This window comes from Anser brachyrhynchus (assembly GCF_964034855.1).
Source record: "Anser brachyrhynchus genome assembly, chromosome: 8".
Taxonomy (NCBI): domain Eukaryota; kingdom Metazoa; phylum Chordata; class Aves; order Anseriformes; family Anatidae; genus Anser; species Anser brachyrhynchus.
This window is the reverse complement of record NC_137702.1, coordinates 7,304,263-7,324,425: the sequence shown is the minus strand read 5'-3', so window position 1 is coordinate 7,324,425 and position 20,163 is coordinate 7,304,263. Positions and strand designations below refer to the sequence as shown.

The window sequence follows — 20,163 nt, the reverse complement described above, 5'->3', positions numbered from 1 at the left end:
AGCTGAAGGCTTGACTATCTACAGCATCAGCAGCAAACTCCCTCACTAGCAAAAATCTTCTGGATGAGTAGAAATTGCTCTGTCCAGATCATCTCCACTCAGAAATGGGTCTGCCTGCATCTTGTTGTACCTACATAATGGCTAAATATCTGGTTCCCAAATGGAGCACCTAGTTTCTTGCCAATTTATGAGGTAACATGTTCAGCATCATCTTTGGATGCCTTGTCCTGAACCTGAGGGTGGGATTCATCTCATTTAGCTTTAGCTGGCCAAGGTGAGGCAGGGCACTGACTTTAAGGTAGTCACTTCGGCTCCCACTGCAGTCACCAGAGAGAGGAAAAGATACTGCCAAAGCAGCGGTTTGTGCCTATGCTAAGTCATGTGCCTGAGACAGGTAAAATTAATTGCTCTCTAGAGATGCATTTCTCTTTCCATTGTCTCTACTGGCAGCCTCACATCTAACTAGGCTTGAATCCCAGTGCTAGGTAGCTTTTTGGCAACCATTACCACGATGCTTCTCAATTATAAAATGAATACTGGATTTCATGAACACAGAGAAGGAACACAAACTACAGAGGAGAGGGGGCCAGTCTTTAGACAAGGTAGATGACATTGAAGACAAGATTTAAGTCCCCAGGGTGAAGTGAGAGAGATGATGAGGAAAGGTAAAGAGTTCAAGCTCACTTATAGTCATTCAGGAATCTGGGAGTTAAGCAAAAATTTTCGATGAACAAACAGTTCAGGTTGTCACTGATGGATGAAGGCTGTGAATCTGCATTGAGACAGTCCTGACATGGTACTTAAACAATGCAGACTAAGAAAAATAAACTGTACCTGCACAAAGAAAGGAAGAGGATACAGTGGCTATTAACAGTGAAATATGATGTTTTTAATTAGCAAATGCTAATTGTCGGACTGGATATACAGTGGAATGGGAGCATCAAATCTCAGGTGAAAGTATGTGATAGCAAAATACTATTAATCTGCAAAGGTATAATGAGGAAAACAAAGTAAGAGAAAATGGAAAGGCTGATTGTTCCTTCCAGCAATAAAACGTTATTATCAATTAAAAAATAATGTGGAGACTATTTTTCTCTGTACTGACATAAATTTTATACAGTGTAAGTCTGAATTATATTTTTTGCATTAAGAAACCTAAAAAAGAATGATATTTATTTTCCAAAATAATATAGGCTTGTGTAAATCATTGAAATTCAGCTATATAGCAAAAAAAGCTGGAAAAAAAGTGATGGATTCCACAGCAGTGATGTAAATAGGATGGAAAAGGGGAAGGAGAACAGTGGAGGAAAGAACAAGAAAGAGACTTAGGTGTATAATTAGATGTCCAGAGCAGAAGATAAACATGTAAATACATATCCAGACAATAGATGTATCAAATAGAATGACCAAGTTTTATACCTTTAGCATTACTTTAGCATTAATTGGGGAAAAGATCAATAGTGAAAATGTACTTTCTAATTAGTTCGGTCTCTTTCAGAACCTAGTGGCTTTATATACTTACTACCTGTATGAATGAATCAACAGGGTCATAATTCTCACGGACTTTGTTTCAAAAAAATGAACCAGGATGATCAGTAAAGCACAATTTGCTGCACAATTTGAATTCAGTGATCATATTATCAGATCTGAAATATTTGTAAGGAAAAGGCTGTAGCTTCATGTATTGCTCTTACTAGAGTCAGACTTTTAAAAAATGTAGAACAAAATGTAAAAATATAAAAATATGTATTAGACAGAAAAGAGATTATGGTATACCAGTAGATATTTAAGAACAGATGAGGATATTAAAATCAAAATTAACTCCATTGGAGCCATCCAGATTTCAGCTAAAGAATCTAGTAGTTGCATACAGTTTTGCTGAAGTATAAAATCACTGATATTCAGGAGTAGCCACAAATACTGAAAAAAACATTAACATTATTCTCTATGCCATACCCAATCTATTGATTTTTTATTTTTATTTAATTTAACATAAAATGGTTTGGTTTTCCTGAGTGGAAACATAAGTTGAAGGGGTAAAGAAATTGCAGATATCAGGACTGTTTACATTAAAAAAAAGAAGTGTTTATGAAAAAAGAAAATGTAAAAAGCAGCTTAGTCCTACTCAGCTCTTTGTGAATATGCTTGTGCTCCATTAAGGACAAAAGGCTCTGAAAATGTACTGCAGTAGATAGCATATGCAAGGTGATAGCAGTAAATATATATTTTTTAATTTAAAAAAAAAAACGTTTTGAAATACCTTTCTTCAGAACCTGCACCAAGCTTCTCCTACCAAGTCTATTAAGAAAGTATGACTGGCACCACTATGCCACAGCTCTAGAACTGCACCTTCTCCTGCAGGAACCGGCATTGATTGTTGTTAGAGGCAGGGCTGGACAGCATAAATCCATGTATTAGTCAAACTGTTCTTATTTTTCTTCTTTGTGTGTGTTTTTTAAAAAATAATAAAGGACAGTTTAAAAAGGAACAAAAGAATCCATCCATACTATAAGTACTAAACTTGTACATATGTGGGGGTTTGTAAAATGCATATACATTTGATAAGCAATTGTTTTTTATTGTGGAAACATAATTATTATGACCTTCAATACATCTAGACAGAAAGACATGACTGCTATCCTTACTTTAGCTTTCCTATGAGAGAAGGAAGATGATTTGTCTCCTATTAATAGCTCCAGAAAAATGGCAGCATGTTTCTGCTCACACTCTGACAGGGATGAACTTGACTGCTTGAAAAATAGGAGTTGCCAAACGTGCTCTGAGTAAAGCTAGGGCTGGTCTTATAAAGCTGGCAGGCTAAGTGCAAGATAGAAAATGAGCCCTTGGCAATATCATGTAAGGAGAGGCTGAAAATTATTCTATGTGTTTTATCAGAAACGTTGCCTGAATATGTCAGATATCTGCAAACAGTGGAGGCTAATGATGGGGCTCTTCAAACACAAAAAGACTCTTGGTTGGGAGGCCCCTGGGAGAGCCTCCCTCTTTCATCTTTCACAGGACCAAACCTGAATAAAGCATTGATTTAATAACAGTTTTCTATTCCCCAGCCCAATTGCTCCATGCCTTCTGGAGAAGCACACAAGGGGAGTTTTCAGAACTGGAGACATAACGTGAGACGTTGCTGTGGCTCACAAGGCTGAGCATGTTCACTCAGAAAGCTTCTGATGCAGGGAGGGATGGAGAGCCCTTGGCTCTGTGGGCTGTGTGTGCTTTATGTGGTGTGCCAGGCTTCAGGCACAAGCTAAGGCATGGTACCAACTACTGGACTCTGAGGTCCTGCATTGGGCCCAAGAGAACCTGAGGTTGCTCATTAAAGTATAAAATGGGAAATGAGGTTTTGGGACTCTACTCCTTCCTGTGCCACAAATATATAGCATGATGGGAAACATCAGCTAAACACTCTGTGCCTCAGTTTCCTGCTTACAAAGAGGGTTAGTAAAGCATTCCCATTGTGTAGAGCAGGATAACCATCACCATTACAGCCTAGAGTGTGCTTTGACATCTCAGGTTGGTAAATACAGCAGAACTGTACAGTATTATGAGCCTTACTCATGGCAAGGAAGAATTTTGGCTGATATGATGCCCTAATTTTTTTTCCTCCTCTCTTCCCTTCCCCTCAAAATGCCCCAAACACAAGCTGAGGAGATAACACTGTGATGGCAGCTAAGCGAGGGCCAGTGGGTACTGAAGTGTGGCTTTGTCAGTTTAATAAGCTGCTGCTCTTGCAAAAATGGCTGCAGTCTCTAAACTTAACCCCTGAGAACTTCAATTATTTTATCTACCAATCTTTTGGATTACTGACACCCTCCAAGGGAAAAGCTGTTGTCTTAGATTAGCCAAAGCAGCTACAATGCTGTCTTCCTTAGAGACGGAGGATGACTTAGCTGTCTTATCCTTGGAAAATCTATATAATCCAAAGATTAATCCAGAAAACTCTGATCTTTTTGCAGCAAAAGGCCATCCTAACAAAGTGCCTTCTCTCTAGCAAAGCTAGCTTTTCACTTTCTCTTTCAGCCTAGAGTAAAAAGAGCTGTAATTGTCCTAATAAAAGCATTTTAGCATCACGGATAGCAACTGTCATAACATAATTTCTTGCCTAGATAAAATTTATCCAGAGAGTGAAATGGTTCCTGTATTTCTCACTATGAAAAGAGAGCTAATTGCTATCAGTTAAATGAAAGCACTGAGGAGACTAGATGAACCGCCTTCTCTTGGATCTCCTACAGGTATCTTAGGCTTCAAAATACTCGGTACTGCATGTGTGTTGACTTTAAAATCATTGTGGGATACAAAATAATGCACATTGCCTCTCTGAGCTGCTTCATTAGCCTGATTTACCTCCAAGGTTCCTGTTTCAGGCAAGTCTGCTGGTCTTGCATACAAAAGGATCAGCCACAGCGCTCTGCAGCGTGAGCCGAGTCTTTTGTCCTCTCTGTAAGAGGGAATACAGAAGAGTACAAAACAAAAACAAACCTTCCCTGCAAAAGTGGTCTGTCAAATTAGCAGGGCACTTCAAATACAAAGATCTTCAAATTCTCACTTTTGCTCTACTTTAGAGACAGAAGAAAAACCTCTGTTAGCAACAAAACACAGTCCTTGACATACCGCTTCTAAAATAACTAATCGATCAATCTCTCTCTCTCTCTCTATGTCCATCTATTAAGAGAAAAGATTGCATGTAGTTTGAAAAGAAGTGTCCAAGAAAGCTGGACTGTGAGACAAAGCAGAAGCCAGACCTAAAGCAGACAGAAAAAAGCTGGAAATGTCCGTGCTCCTCTGAACAAGGCAGGAAGGGAGGCAGAGTCCCAGCGTGGGTGGAGCAGGGTGTGGGAGCTTTACGGGTCGCTCTGAAGTCCGCTGTAAATGAAGCCACGCGAGTTATCTCACCCACTCTTACCAGTGACTGTGGGACATTTTAGAGGGTGACCTTTTGAAATGTACATAAAATACTGTAGATAGTCTCCGCTCCTGAGGGCATCTGTAGCATGAAACTAAAGGCGGCCTCACAGTTGGCAGAAGCTGTGTGGGGCTTTCTGTTTACATTTATTTGTATACAGACGCTGGCTTGTTTGCTGCTTTTTCTAAATTACTGCCCTCTGCATTTCCTTGGTTTTACATGCACTGCAGTTAAACCACTTTTTCTGATAAATATGGAAACTTGATGACTTGAAAAAAATCCTTCCATGTCAATTCTGCAGTTCATATTCATGCTGAGATTGTATCTAATTTTGAAAATCTTCACACTTGTGCCCTGCCATCATGTGTAATCTTTTATGCATGGCTACCTCCACTGCTGCTGAAGCAGTTGCTATGCGACAGATGAACCTGCTCCGTGGGGCCCTGACATTAGTAAAAGCAAATTGACCACAGGAGCACTAATCTAGCATGAAAAGCAGTTGGTGCCGTGCATTTCCTAGAGAAGGATTACCTAATCAACAAGCAAAACCTCCTTTTAAACGTGAGCTGAATTACCTGGGTCTGGATTTCCCTGTTTCACACCTTTTTGCTACACCAAATCATCCTGAAGAGTGAAGTCTGTGAAGGTGCATTACTCGGGAGGAACAGGGACTCACCTCAGATCAGATCCTCCCGCCTGCACCCTGGCCTGCTTGCAAATTTGTCGCCTGGGCTGATGGTTGCTGTAACTTGTTTCTCCAAGGTTACCAAAACCTGGTAATGAAGACAAATAAAGACAAAAGATGGCCACACATCAGTGAATATCACTCTCCTATCACCTCACTGATATGAACTTTAAGTGTCGAAAAAGGGTTAGATGTGAAAGTGATCACCTAATCCACATGAAACCGGGGTATAATGCCTTCCTCACAAAAAACACCACAGCACACAGCTGCCTTTCTTGGAGAAAGTGATCTCAGGGGAATTATACTTCACCAGCCGGATCACTACTAACATCATTATTAGTGATTTAACCCTGCAAGTACTGGGCAATTTTCTTTGAATCCATCACCTAACATATGATTATATTAGAGAAAATGAGTCCTGACTCACATAAAGGTTCAGCTGACCTGTGTCCTGGGTGTTTCTGAGAAGGATAAAGGCTGATAATCTACTGTTTTCTCCTAGTGGTAGAAAGGCTTTTTAACCCTTATCTTGTCACAGATGACCGGACTTGCTAGAAAAAGTGACTTCAAACGCCACTTTTGAAGTGGTGAGAGTTTTATGATGTGAAGCATTTCCTGGAGGTTATAGCTGCTCTGCTGTTGGAGGATTCACGTCTGCCCAGGAGAGGGTCTCTGCAACTTCATCGCATCCCTGTGAGATACTAGGTATTGCATGAAAGGCGGGTTTTCCCTGCCTGCAGTTTTCTGCTGTGGTACACCAGAAAGAAACCTAACAGCCCAGTGTGCAACATTACTTGTTTCAGAATAGTTTACACCCAGATATTACAGAGACATCTCATGTCCAGGACCTCAGAGTACTACCTCTGGGTTAAAGCCATAGCTTGGCTTCCTTTTCTCTACAGCCCAGTTTGTGCCAAGTGCTCAACGTGCTTAGCTCTCAGTGTAGATAAGGTGGCTCAAATTTCTCAGGAGATATTTGGAACATAACAGGATGAGAATTTGATGACGTCTTCATGGGGATGATACTGAAAACCGATGCATCATAAGGCTCAAAAGGATTTCAAATAGGAAAACAGAAGTCACTTCTTACAAAATCCGAATCTCTTCCTTAACTCTTTGTATGTCTCAGTTTCTGAACATAATAGCAACTTCAACAGAACTTGCTGTCCTTCAAATGACCAGTTCATTTGGCTCATCAGACAATTTTTATTTCTGGTGCTGCTCCTGTTTATGACAAAATTCCTGTCAAGGCATACAGTACAAGGGTTACTGACTATTCAGAGTGACATGAAGGGACTTAGTGGTACAACTTCCATTAACCTTGAAAGGATCCACACAGCTAAATCCCCATCCTGAATATTTAACCTCCAGTGTCTCTGTCTCTTCTAGTCCGTATAAATTGCCTTGAAGAGTGAAACAAACAGATGCACAGAGGCTGCCTTTGGCATCGTGCTTAAGCATACAGTGCATAAATTCAGCGTACCTTCACACCGACCTCAGAAGGGTCCTGCCCCCCAAGGACTGATCATTGCCCTGTGCACATCAGCACAACAGTGGCTGGCTCACCTTGTGGGCCTTGCCCTACACATACATACAAAGATCTTTGTAGTTGAGCTTCAGTTCTTTGCCACGTTGTACTAAAGGCCCTTTGTGCAGGGGTAGCTCCTGCCACAGCTAAGGAGATACCATATTCCATACGTGTAGTGCTCTTGTTGAGACCCATGACAAATGAATTAAGATCAGATGCAGAACTAGTGAGAACTTGGGAGACAGGAGTCCAGTTCCTACTCAAAGAGGAGATATTTAGTTCATACCGAACCAGTGCTCCAGCACAGATCTCAGCGCATCAGCAGACATCAGCCAAGGCAACATCAAGTATTGGTACAGTCAGTGAAGCTTAAGGAATTTCACACAGGACTTTTTTCCAGAAACACCAGAGCAAACTTCCTATCAAAGAAACACAATCTGGTGATTGGATCTTGGTCTACAAAACATCCTGTCATTCTAGCCAAATCTTAACTTCCAATGTCTAGGCTTTGCAGGAGGTTGTAAGTTAGTTGTCACCTCTGAGTTCTCACCCAGAAGTGGCTGCACATCTGTACTGGGTAAAGACGTCTTTAAAAGGAACCCAAGGGGGGGGCCTTATTCACCCTCTCAGATGCCAGTCAGTGTAAATCAGTCACTGGTTTCAATTGACCCCTTGTAACTGAAACATGAGAAATTTGGATTCTTTTTGTCCCCAGTCTACTGTGCAACCACAGCTCTGTCATTTCACTTCTCCGTGCCTCCTGGTGAAAATATTTCCCTTACCTCTGAGATTCCAGTATTCTTTCTAGGCTGCATTGAGGTCTACTTATAAAACATGTTTAAAAAAGAGTTAAATGATATTTGTGTTTAGGTGACAAAATGAATGGATGTGAGTTAGACCCCACTATGCAGCCCAGAAGACCCTGTGAATTCTTGGCCTCAGGAGATTTACTGAGCACTCTGGCACTTACAGGGGACATGGACTTACCCAGGAAATGTGACAGGTAACAAACATCAGCTAAGAACCAGGTTCGATACTTTTAATATAAAGCCGCTGCAGAACTGCTCGTTTGCCAGTTAGGGCTCCTTCTGTGTTCACGACCACTTAAAGTACATTTATCCTTGCCCCAGATTTAACTAGCTCCTTCCCACTCTCCCTCCTTCACTTACCCTTCCCATAACCTGTGTGCACACAGTTCAGTATGCGCTTCTTTCCTCAGAAAGAGAGAAATTATATCCATTCAGTCTTGACTCGAGTAGGTTCAGCAAGATCTTTCAGGATGTGCCACAACCCAAGGAAAAAAGCTGTACAAGCTGGCCTCCACAGAAGCCAGCCTGAGTTGAAGAAAGCTGTAAAGGTGCTTCAGCACAGCATTTCACCTGAGCAAACAAGCACTGCTGCATTGCAGGGTACTTCAGTTGAGGTTCAGGGCCACACTGATGCTGCTATTTCCACATTTGAGTGCACCATCTGGATGTACTAGCTTGGGCAGGTGCTAGCTCAAGGCTTTCTTTGCCGTACTTCAATACACAGAATAGAGATGTCCCCACTTGTCAGGCAGGCTCTCCAGTCGTCCGCCCCCATCACCCTGCTGTCCTTTCCAGCACCTGCTTCAGCTTGACTTTGTTTTCCTTGAAGGTAAGTGATGAGAATTATACAGATGAGATTGTTCAAAACTCATCAGCGTTTTGTACAATGGTATTAATACTTCCCTCTTTCTCCTGGAAATACCTCTCTTAATGGATCCCGGGATCACATATGGGGCTTCTTCCCATTCATGTTAATTTAATCTCTCCTGCTGTTCATCAGAGCTTTTTTCCTGCCCTAACAGCCACTTCCTTTTTGGAGCAGTGACACAAATTATCATTAAGCAGGGCAATGCTCAAACCCTCAAGGGCTACAATTAGGTTTCGGGGTTCCATGTGGGAGGACTGCACCAGACTACTATAATCCTTTCTTTATTCTTTAATGATCACTGCATTCTCAATGTATTAATAGAACTCATTTCCTATCCTTCTGGATGTGTAAGACAAAAGTAATTAAAACAAAAATTAAGAAGCTCTTGGACGTAATAACAACAAGGGCCCAAATTCAGCTCTCAGCAAAGTCCCAACAGCTTGATTCTGTGCCCAAAAAAGTCACTGGAAAATATCTCACTGAGTGTAGCAGGGCGAGGTCAGGCTCGCCATGAAGTACTTGAGAGCTTTGTATTTATATCCGTAGGCAAAAAACTCCCCTCTAGCACTCACTGTGAAAAGAGCCACTTTGCCCTACTCCAGAGATTAGCACCATTTGTGCCTTATTTCACCTGGATGCTGAATGCTTTTGAGTTCCCGGGTTCCTGATCTCACTGTAAGATGGGAATGAAAATTTTCAGAAGGCATCCCAAGGCTTATGCAGTTTCCTTATCTTTTTCATAATGAAAAAAAAAATGACAAGATATGCCACAGTTAATCTATTTTACAGTAAGATATTCCCCATTCCAGCATTTGTGGCCTTCTCTCTCATATTTTGGTGTCTCTGAGGAGTAAGTCTGCATCCCTTACTATGTAGCCCACCGAGGACTGTGAGCACGTCTGGGAATGGAAATGCATGAACTCCAAACTCGGAGCTGGGAGAAGAGGAGGGCAGGAAAAAAAACCCGATGCTCAAACTTATATATGTTTCATGCGATGAAAACTAATTATAAAATCAGAATGCATTACCATAATTGTTTATATCTGTGTTTTAAGGAATTTGCTGTCTTCTGAATCTAATAAACGAAGGAACTGAAGCTTGACTGCTACAACAGTTTTTAATCTGTTTGGAAATTAGTCCAAACAATGAAGAAATGCTTTCCAGTATCACAAGAAAATGTTACAGTAAGGAAAGAAAATGGAAGGGAAAGAGAAGCCTTTAAAAACAAAGAAACAAACAAACCCACTTAATTATTAATTGGGGATAATTAGGGACCGAATGTGCCTGGCTCGCCTGGAGCACAGGACAGGAACCAAGGGCATACAGAGCATTGCCCTGGGCTCTCTGACCCCACAAAGCCCCAGCAGATGCTGCATGCTGCTCCCCAGGGAAGCCAGGAGCCAGGGCCCTGGTGCGCTGTCTGCGAGGGGCTGGCAGGTTGCAGACAGGGGGCTACGCTCCTAGCCCAGACAAAACGAGTGGTCCTGGCACACCGGTGAGCTCCATGTTCTCCCTAGGGGTTGGCAGCAAATGAAAATGGTACGCTCTTGCCCAGCTAACTGTGAAATATCTGTCAAATGTCACCATCTCCGTGCTTGGATCCCGCTCAGCAAGGTAGTCTTCCAACATCTGCTCATACCTCTGCAGCTGTGGCAGGTTAATTTAACAGATAAAACACCAGATAGAGAGGAAATGCTTAAGAATAGCCAAAACAGACAGAGGTTTAGTATAACTGCCTACAATTAGCATGGATTCTTAATCCCATTCTTGGCCATAAGAGATAAATTAATCTTTTTTCCTTACATCTCACTTCTACAGCTGTTCATCTCATCGTATTGTGCATGTAGTTGTCAGAGATGCCTAAGATTGAACGAGTTTTTGGCAAAGATTGCCAGGTAGGCAGTTTTCTGTCAGACGGGGAGCACTGTGTAGGAGGTAAATACTATCAGGCAGACCCAACGAGAGCAGTGATGGCACACTGGCTGATAATGCCCCTAGATTCAACAGCACTTTTGAAATTCATCCCTACGCAGTTTTTCACAGACATGGGCAGGAGGCCTTCATTTGCTTACTGGCAAGAACATGTGTGTTTCACCTGAGCTCAGCTAATTTTGCTAGCTCAGGTTCAGCAGAGTCTCCAAGATCTAAATGAGCAAAGACAGTAAATAAACAGGGCTTTTATGCTATTCATGACTTTTCAGGTGCACACAAGGATGCAGCAGCGGGGAGGAGCAGACCAGCTGTTAATGTTGTTACCTGTATTACACCTGTACCATGCATCAAAAGACAACTTTGGTTCCAGTCTCACAAAGCAGCAAAGCATTCATGGCTTTCAGCATGAGTAAGCCCACTAATTTCATGGTACATCTCATCCATCTAAAGCCGAGCATCGATGATTCCATGCACGGCCACTATGGCTCTCAGTCCAATAGTTAGCACCCACTCGATTTTGCACAGAACAATAAACTCAGCACACTGCACTGGAGTACTGCAGGAACTCAGAAGTGCTCCAGAAATGCTCCCTAAACAGAAGTTAAATCTCTGACTCAGAAAGAAATCCTCTGACATTTTGTCTGTGGAAGCCAGTTAAAAATATCCTTTTAATCATGATTTGGCCAAAATAATCTTTCACAGGGGTGAAACAGTGAACATCCAAACCTTGCTCTAAAATGAATAAGGTCCAATCATTTTGCCCAGCTGAGGAAGCAGGGCTTGCTGAAAGAAGAGGTCAGCTTTTTATCCGCAAGGCAAGGCACAGCGGTGTGAATTTCTCACACTCCTCAGCCAATGTAAAGTTCTCTCCCCCTTTTGTTTTTGAGCATGAAAGTAGCATTTGTGGCTTGCTGGAAAAAAAAAAATGAAGCTTGCTAGAGGACATTCTGTTTCTAATCCAGCTTGTGTGCATTTTCCACGTGTTCCTGAAATTTCAGTGGCAATAGGTGTCTGTTGTATTGCTGTATGGAGTCCCAAAGAATTTTATAATGGTCTCTGCTGATGTCTCATTACTGTTTAAAACAAAGTTGTGCTAGAGGTGTTTGCTTCCTTTCCTTTTCGTTGCAAGGCTTGAAAAGGCAGCTTGCTTGAGATTGATTTTGTTTTTTTTCAAATAATCCAATCCTAAATAATACAGCGTCATGTGCCTCTCAGATGGAGATCATGCTTTAGCTGTATGCTTAACCGAGCTGCTTTCCTTGGGAAAATATCACAGCTGGGATGTGACCTGCTTCTAGACTCTGATTTCATTTCTGAAAGAGTGCAGCCCACCGTAGCTTGTTAGCCCTGTAGGCAGGAATTATGTGCTACTGACTTGGGCCAAGCGCACTGTTAGCCCTCAATAATAATAATGAGTTGTGAAAGGAGTTCATAACTGGATGTGTGAGGTAAAGAATATTTGAAGAGCAAAGGTTGACAATATACTTGGGGGTAATGGCATTATTTCAGGGGATTCTCTCTAAGCAGCAAGTATGAGAGAGGAATTTGTCCCCCGTGGACCACACCGCCAGCTTTCTTGCTGCTAGCACATACTTTAGTTTCCCAGCAGTTATCCAAACAAGCATTTCTTCTTCAGACCCTTTGGAACCATTGACTTTCTGAAAACACAGCCTCCCCGGAGGAGTTAGCACACCAAATAAAGTAATTAAATATAGTAAAATAAACTACAAGGGTAACAAAGCTAGCAATTGATTTGTAATACTTAGTGCAAACCTTCCTATTTAAAAAGTGTTCCAGATTTTTATGTTACATTCTTCCTGCTCGGACAGGTACATTACAGGTAATGACAACGTTGCTGCCTCAGAGAATGATTTCAGCTGCCTCCTGCGTGATATAGTGAGTGTATGAATCGCAGTGGAGAAAAAAAAAATCAATTAGAAATCCCTCAATTTTCCTAACGGTCTTCCAGGTTCCCTGCATGGCTGCTTGCACAGTTTATTCTGCTGCTGGAGCAAACTGTTTGTTGTTGCTACAACAGGATGCTCTTGTGTGAGGACGCGAAGACCCCAGCTGCACCCCATGCATGGGCTGAAGCGCTCTTTTGACTTGTTCTTTCATCTTCTCAGTTCTTGTATTCTTCTCATTAAGAGATTTGTACACTGAAATCATCACGCACAAACCCAACATTTTTGCATTTGAATCATATTTATACCTCGGCTTTCTTTCCTCCCCCCATTCTGTTTTGTACATCTTCCCATGCCTGTAAATGCCCAGGAAATGCTGTAGAGTATATCCTTTTGGGTCCCAATTAAGATTCTGAACTGCTGTTCTCTGTATGATAACAACCTGAAGTGCTGACAACACGCTACCTGTCAACAGGCAAATGAAGGCCAACCATCTGTTCTACTATAAATTGTCTCTACTACTCTCAACTTGAAAATCCGCTTTAAAGACTCCCCAATTATCTAGTAACCTGAGCCAAATGATGCAATGTTATTTTAACTAGAATCATCATTGTGTACAAGAAAAATAAACATTAAAAGCCCAGAACAAAGAAAGATTTCTGAAAAGCTGTTTTATATCTGATTTTGTGTGTACAGCTCTGATGTGCACGCAGGAGCAGCTCGGAATCGCAGAAGCAAAGAGTATCAGATTACTGCTGCTTGAAAACCTGCATTTCAATTGATAGAGAGCCAGCTAAACACTCCTGCTCAGAACCTTTTGTCTCAAAACACTGTAATTACAAACCTCCTGCGAACAACCAGAGCTCGCAGGGGTGCGGGTACCCAGCACAACCCTGCGGACTGCAGGCTGGGTTGTGGAGCTCCACGCAGGAGCGCCCCTGCCTTGCACAGCCCCACGAGTGGGTGCTTGGCGTGTCAGTGCAGGATCAGAGGTGAGACATCAGAGGAAAAGGCCTCAGACTGGCTCGATCTGGGCACGTTAACAGCTTCCATTTATTTCCAGTGTTTCTGTGTCCAGAGAAAAGTAAAACCAGCAAAACCAGGTGCTACAGCAAGTGTTCAGCTCTTGCTGGTGTCTCTGGTTTCCTGCCCCTCGAACACTCGCTAGTCCTTAGGCTGTCTTCAAACCCTTTTATTGTTTGCTGGTTTTTCTCTTTCATGCATTCCCTGCTTCCCATCTCACTGCACTATAGGCTTGTAACAACTTTTGAAATAATGAAATTGCAACTTTCTCCTTTCCTCCTACACACTGAGGAAAACTTGACCCAGCTTGCCACGCACGGCAGAGACAGCGAGCATGCATAGCTTGCACCTTGGCATCATAACCTGCGCAGAGCAGCAACTGCTGATGTCCAGGAACCAGTTCACCTCTCGTGCACTACCCCAGACCCCTTCAGAACAAGGGTGCCAAAGCCCAATTTCATTAGCTTGTTAAAGTCTGCTGGGGAAGGAAGAAAGAGAGAGAGATGGTGAGTTTAGGCCAGGTTGCCAACACCTTGTTACATCACTGACACCTGTGCAGAGTGTCAAATAGGACACAGAATCAGAATTTGTATAGGTATAAATAAAAACACACACTTCAGGGCTGGCAATCTAGCCCTGACTTTATTCCTGTTCGGTAACCAAAACCTGTGTCAGCAGCTGGTTCGAGCAGGTAGACCAGTATTCAGAGCTGGGCGGAGAAGGATTCACATGCTAAACAAATCCCCAGGTCCCTGCATGCAATAGGCCTAAGGATGTTGACCAGAGGATTCATTACATCTCTATTTTAGTCATAGAGCCAGAGAGATAAGTAATGGAAGTATCTATCTACATGAAGATATATTTAAAATCTATCCATACCTTTTAATACCTAAAGATTACAGATGGCAATGATATCATTGACTGAAGGGAAAGGAGCAAAAACACACGTGGGCTTAGCTTTGAAGAGGCACGAATTAGGATATGGGATTCTATTGGAAAACCTGCAGGCAACTTCAGAACAACCTTCAGATAAATTAAAGCTTCAAAGCCAGCAAAGAAGAAAATCCAAAACAGGGAGTCGTGGGCATGTAAATGTTTTCATTACTCTGATTATTTTCACAAAGACATTCACCTGTATAATGCCTTATTGACAAGACACTGGTTGCAATTTGCAATACTTAAATGACACAGAAACACTCTGAAAATCACTATAAAACACTTAGCACCTAAACAACAGCGCTTGATCCTACGCTACAGGCCCAGCAAAATTAAATAACTGTTTTGAATACAGCCTTGTGTTCAGGAATAACAGTTTGTGCTCTGTGGCACTTACTGTGGAAGTTAAACACAAGGGAGTTGGTGAGGAGGAATAAGTAATAAGATGGCACAGTTGTCTTCATTATAAATTGCATTTTTGGAGGTTCATACTTCCTCTTCCTTACAAAAGAAATACAAGAATTTATAGACTGTACTAGATATTTCCAAGAAATTCAAATGAGTGAAAGGTAAAAGTTGGTCTAATGAATCAGGATCATATCAGCGTGGCCACTGTAATAAACGTAAATGAGGAAGATCGTTGCCCTTCAACATAAGGAAGATGCAGCCTTCAGCAGTGCTAGGAGTATGCATTTGGCATGACCCTTGAAGCACTGTTTTCAGCTTATGGACCTTAAATTTTTCCTCCAGCAAATTTCAGTGCAACGGAAAGCCTGCCTCCTACCTTGATTGCTGAATTACCGTGGGTGTTGCTGGCTGGCTAACCTGATGGGAGTTTTACTCTGGGTTAGGTTTGTTGTTCTCCCTCCTGTAACCTGTAGCCAAGATTTTTATCCAATACAGTTCTGTTTGCCTCTGCACTAGCAGCACCATGCAACCTGCTTTTGCTACTGGCATTTACAACTTCCTACTGGTCTAAATATCCATAGGAACTGACACACACGCCTCCTAAGACAGGTCTTTTATATGTAATAAAACAGAGCTGTCTACAACTCTGCCAGCTGCTTGTAGCATGCAATCTGAAACCATGCAGACGACTTACATGAAATTGCCAGCTCTGGAAGCAATATCCAGTGTGCATTCAGTGAGTTGAACATTACCCTACGCAACAGAGAATCTAACTGCACATACTTCTGCCTCTCACCCCCTCCCTGAGGTCAGGAAACCCTGAGTGAATGGTCAAAGTTGGTAAAAATTCGGCAAATTGATGACTCAGAGAAGAGCTGGTCTACCTCCAAGTAAACTCCATTTTTCACTTGAGCCAAACTGAGACAATATCATGCTTCCTTATATTATGATTAAGTCTAAAATAAATCTGGAGAGAATATATGGAATAAATTTTATTGAATCAGTACTGGAGTACTAAGCCAAGGACTATTTACACCTTCTAAGAGATGGCAGGTGAACAGCATCCTTTTGCACTGTCTCAAACCAAACCAAGGCTAAATCAGGTACCAAATCTAACCCAGGTTAGGTCTCACATCCAGACACTCCGAATGCTGTGCTGCTCCAGCTCTACATTCAATATCCACATCTTCTATCACCAACTACTTAGAGATTTGGTGGGGAAGAGGGGTGGGAGGATCTCCAAGGATATGAGGCTAAACAAATAAAATCAAGAACTTGTTTGCCTGATGCGACTGCTTACTGTGTTAAATCCAGCTACCTCATTTCTTGCTGCTCCAGTCAGGAACCATTCAGAAAGGACCTGGGTATCACATCCTCAACAAACATGTCACCACGGCATTCCGTCAGAAAGTGAAATGTGTCATGTATAAATACCTATTAACTGATGTAACGTACAATAAGGGGAGGAGGAAATGTATATTCAACTATGTGACAGGTATTTCAAAGCACCACATAATTAGCTTTGTTTGGTTATTTTAATTTTGTTTTTATTGGCAAGATGCAGTATGAAAAAATCTACTAATTAGATAGGAAGTTCCCCTGAAGACATCTATCAACTGTTTCTATTAATACAGGCAACTGTGAGTAGGTAGGTAGGAAGAAAAACATTCAGAAACAACTTTTAGTTAATTAAATTGAGGTCTGGATGCAAAATACTTTTCCCCCATCAACAAATGTTCAGTCATGTTTCTCACCAAATTGGCAAAAAAAAAAAAAAAAGGAAAGAAAAAAAAAAAGAAACATAAATCCTAAAACTGAGGATTTTATCAGACTTCTAATTTCCATCTACTTTTTTCCTCAAAACTTCAGCACAGCACCACTAAGTATATTATCTCTACAGATTGCTGTACTCCACGGAGAAGCCATTGCTGCTCCTAGTGTATTTATGCAGTTATCGGCATTACAAATGTGTAGGATGGTAGAGCTTTTTTAACACCTGCACTCTGGCTTTACTTAGATACAGAGTAATAGTACAGAGTAGGGAAACATCACCAGCTGACACATCCAAGTCTGCCTTCTCCTGGGCAGAAAACAAGAATATTTTTTTCTTGCCTCACAAATCTAAAAAGACCTTTTCTCAAACTCAGGCCAGCCAGCAATTTGTCATGTTGCCACCCACGTTTTTATTCTGAAGGCCAGGCTGTCGGTCAGTTGAGGTTAAACGGATTAGGAATGTGTTCAAAGCCCTAAAGATTTAGATCTGATGGGTTTCAGTAATATGCAGCCATAATTTGGAGGCAGCGTTCTCTGCTCCTAATGACGCTGCAGGGCAGCAGGGAAGGAAGCAGGGCAATTGCATATGACTTAATGGATATTAACTCAGTATTTAGAGCCTTTTCTCTGTTGTGCTTAGGCAGTGCAGAAGGGGCAGAAAATAGCCACATCCTCTTCTTTGCATAAGCTAGAGCTGGCCCAGGCCCCAGTGGCCCCTCTATGTGGAGCCTATGCAGGTGCTTGGCACTGCGTTTGCATCACTTGTAGAGTGCAACACCTGCCTATGGGTAGCTTAGCTAGGATGTTCACCTCTATGTGCTTGATCTGGAAATCTTCCTTGGCTTCAGGAGGGAACAGAAGCACAGAATGGCTGAGGTTGGAAGGGACCAACCATCTGGTCCAACCCTATTGCCCAAGCAAGACCACCTAGAGCAGGTTGCCCAGACCCACGTCCAGGCAGTGCTTCCTGATGGTCAGACGTGAGGTTCAAGGCAGATAGTATGAGCAACCACCTGGCAAGAGAGGAGGTAACATTGGTGAAAACCTAAAAAGCAGAGGCGGTCTTCAGTTCCAAGAGTCCACAGAGCCTCGTGGCAGGCCTCTGGGTGAGCAGGCAGTCTAACATGGAGTCTGGATAAATCACAGAACCACAGAATGGTTTGTGTTGGAAAGGACCTTAGAGATCATCCATTTCCGTCTCCCCTGCCATGGGCAGGGACACCTCCCACCAGCCCAAGTTGCCCAAAGCCCCATCCAACCTGGCCTTCAAATGTGAAAGTCTGAGGGCATGTCTCTTTCCAACATGGTGTGGGGACCCCTGTGAGGCAGGCGGAGTGCCTGCTGCCATGGGAAGGGAAGGATGCAGAGCCACCCACAGGAGATTGGTAAGGCAAGGTCTGTTAAAGGAAAATCAAAAAAAAATCTGTGCTCCCTACCAGCATGGTACTGAGGTGAATGTCTGTGATTGAAAAGAAACACTTTTAATTCCTGATTTACACATACCTAGTGCAGGTAGAAGTAAAGGAACAGTGAATTTGCTAAACAGATAGAGCAAACAGAGCTTTGTGCAGGATTGCTCTTCACATTTATAAAATAACTAGAGCTCATGCTTATTTTGCTTCCCTTCTCTATATCTAAATTCATATTCTCTACCACCTGCGTGTGCAGAATGGAATAAATAATGATTACCACTGTGATAGAGAACTACCGCTAAAATCCCAGTAAGTCATCAAATGGCTGTTACGTACAAAGATAATGCAGTCAATAGTGGGGCTTTTTCAGCAGGGTTAGGCAGCAACACTATATGTGCATGTTTTATTAGTTACAAAAATGGGTATTTCAGTATAGGCACCACATGTAGATCAAACTGACAGACTCCTTTGGGATTAAGCCCTATCACCTTCTGAATGCAAGACAAGCACAAAACCACTGCAGCAACGGGAAAAAAAAAATCAGCTTGAAAATAATTAAACAGCAAGGCAGCCACCCATAATGATATTCAGCAGAACACATTAGGGACAGTTTGCTGGGAATGCACAAGAGCACTCCAGTTGTTTAATTAACATTGAAACGGCGGTTCCACAAGAACTAAAAATCCTGTTAATTTATGTGTCTCTTAATGATGCTCATTTAAATACTGTCAACTTTTCTCTAGTTTAATATTCATGATTTCTAGTCATTAAAACACCAGGCTTAGCTTGTAGATTCACTGAGAAACACAAATTGTTTGATGATGATGTCAGTTCTTAAAAAGTTTTTTTCCCCTTAAAGTGTAAATCTCTCAGTGCTCATCACTAGGGTCATTTTAGTCTGGTCTATAAATATTATTTTTATCATTCACATAATACAATAAACTACAGTGTTCTCTCTCACCTTCAAAGACAAGCTCTGCTTGCATTGTCAGGAGTTATTTATGTAAAGGTAGTTATCTTTTTATGACGGAGCATCTCAGCTGGTTAATGTAATGGCTTTATATATTGGGATACTGGGCTCAACTCCCACTTTAGATTATAAAAAGTATTTTCATCCAGGATAGGAAACATTACATTAAAAATAATTTTAGTGCCGAAAAGACACTCGCAGCTGGCTATTAAAACAATACTGCCAAGGTAGGCAGAAGTCAAATTTTGACCTCTCCAGAATTAGTATGCACGTGGTCTGGATGAACACTTGTTTGCATGGAAGTTTTTTTTACCCTGTGCTGTCAATGTTGATCCTTTCCCTACATTGGCAAGTTTATATGAAGTGTCCCCACATTGTCTCTTTGGCAGAAACTATTGTGTAGCCTCCTATGACTGGGACTTCTACAGAAAAATATATATTGATCTTACACTGTCAATGAAAACCCCTAACTTTTTTATAAATTAAAAAATACAGCTTAATTTTACAGTTAATCTTTCATCTTTAACATAAAAATTTAGATTTCAAGGAGAAGCTGAGCACTTTCAGCAAGGCAGAGAGCAGGACATTTGGGACAGGACAACTATGGACACTTAAGGAAGAACATTTATGTGATCTTCCTTTACAAGTGCATTTCGTTCTACTATTTTTTCATCTAAGTATTAGACAACAGCATCTGCTTCATTTCATGTTTTGTTGATGCCTTTTTTCCTAGGCGAGGTATATTACTACCTTTACTCTTCTTTTTAATACCCTAACTATAGGAAGTCTCTCTTCTTAGATATTCTACTATATATTCTATGTGGTTTGTAAAAAAAATATTAATAAAGGGCACAGGTTCAGGCTTAGAAGAGGTTATAGACAAAGGGCAACTGAAATCTTGTTAGCACACCAATTCCCACTGCATACCTTTAAGACCTAGCTGAGTTCCCTGTCTGAGGTTGTTTTTTTTATTCCTGTCAGATTTCCAGTACACATT

At 41.7% G+C, this 20,163-nt stretch overlaps 1 protein-coding gene across 1 annotated transcript in view; it reads right to left on the bottom strand.

Moving 5' to 3' along the window:
• Positions 1-20,163, bottom strand: part of LOC308199318 (uncharacterized protein) — a 133,821-nt gene that overhangs the window by 15,057 nt on the left and 98,601 nt on the right. The window contains exons 4-5 of the mRNA XM_080603348.1: positions 5,595-5,691; positions 4,360-4,453 (exon numbers count right to left, since the gene is read on the bottom strand). Of these exons, the coding sequence (XP_080459474.1) occupies positions 4,360-4,453; positions 5,595-5,691 (191 nt within the window). The remainder of the gene's footprint in view (positions 1-4,359; positions 4,454-5,594; positions 5,692-20,163) is intronic.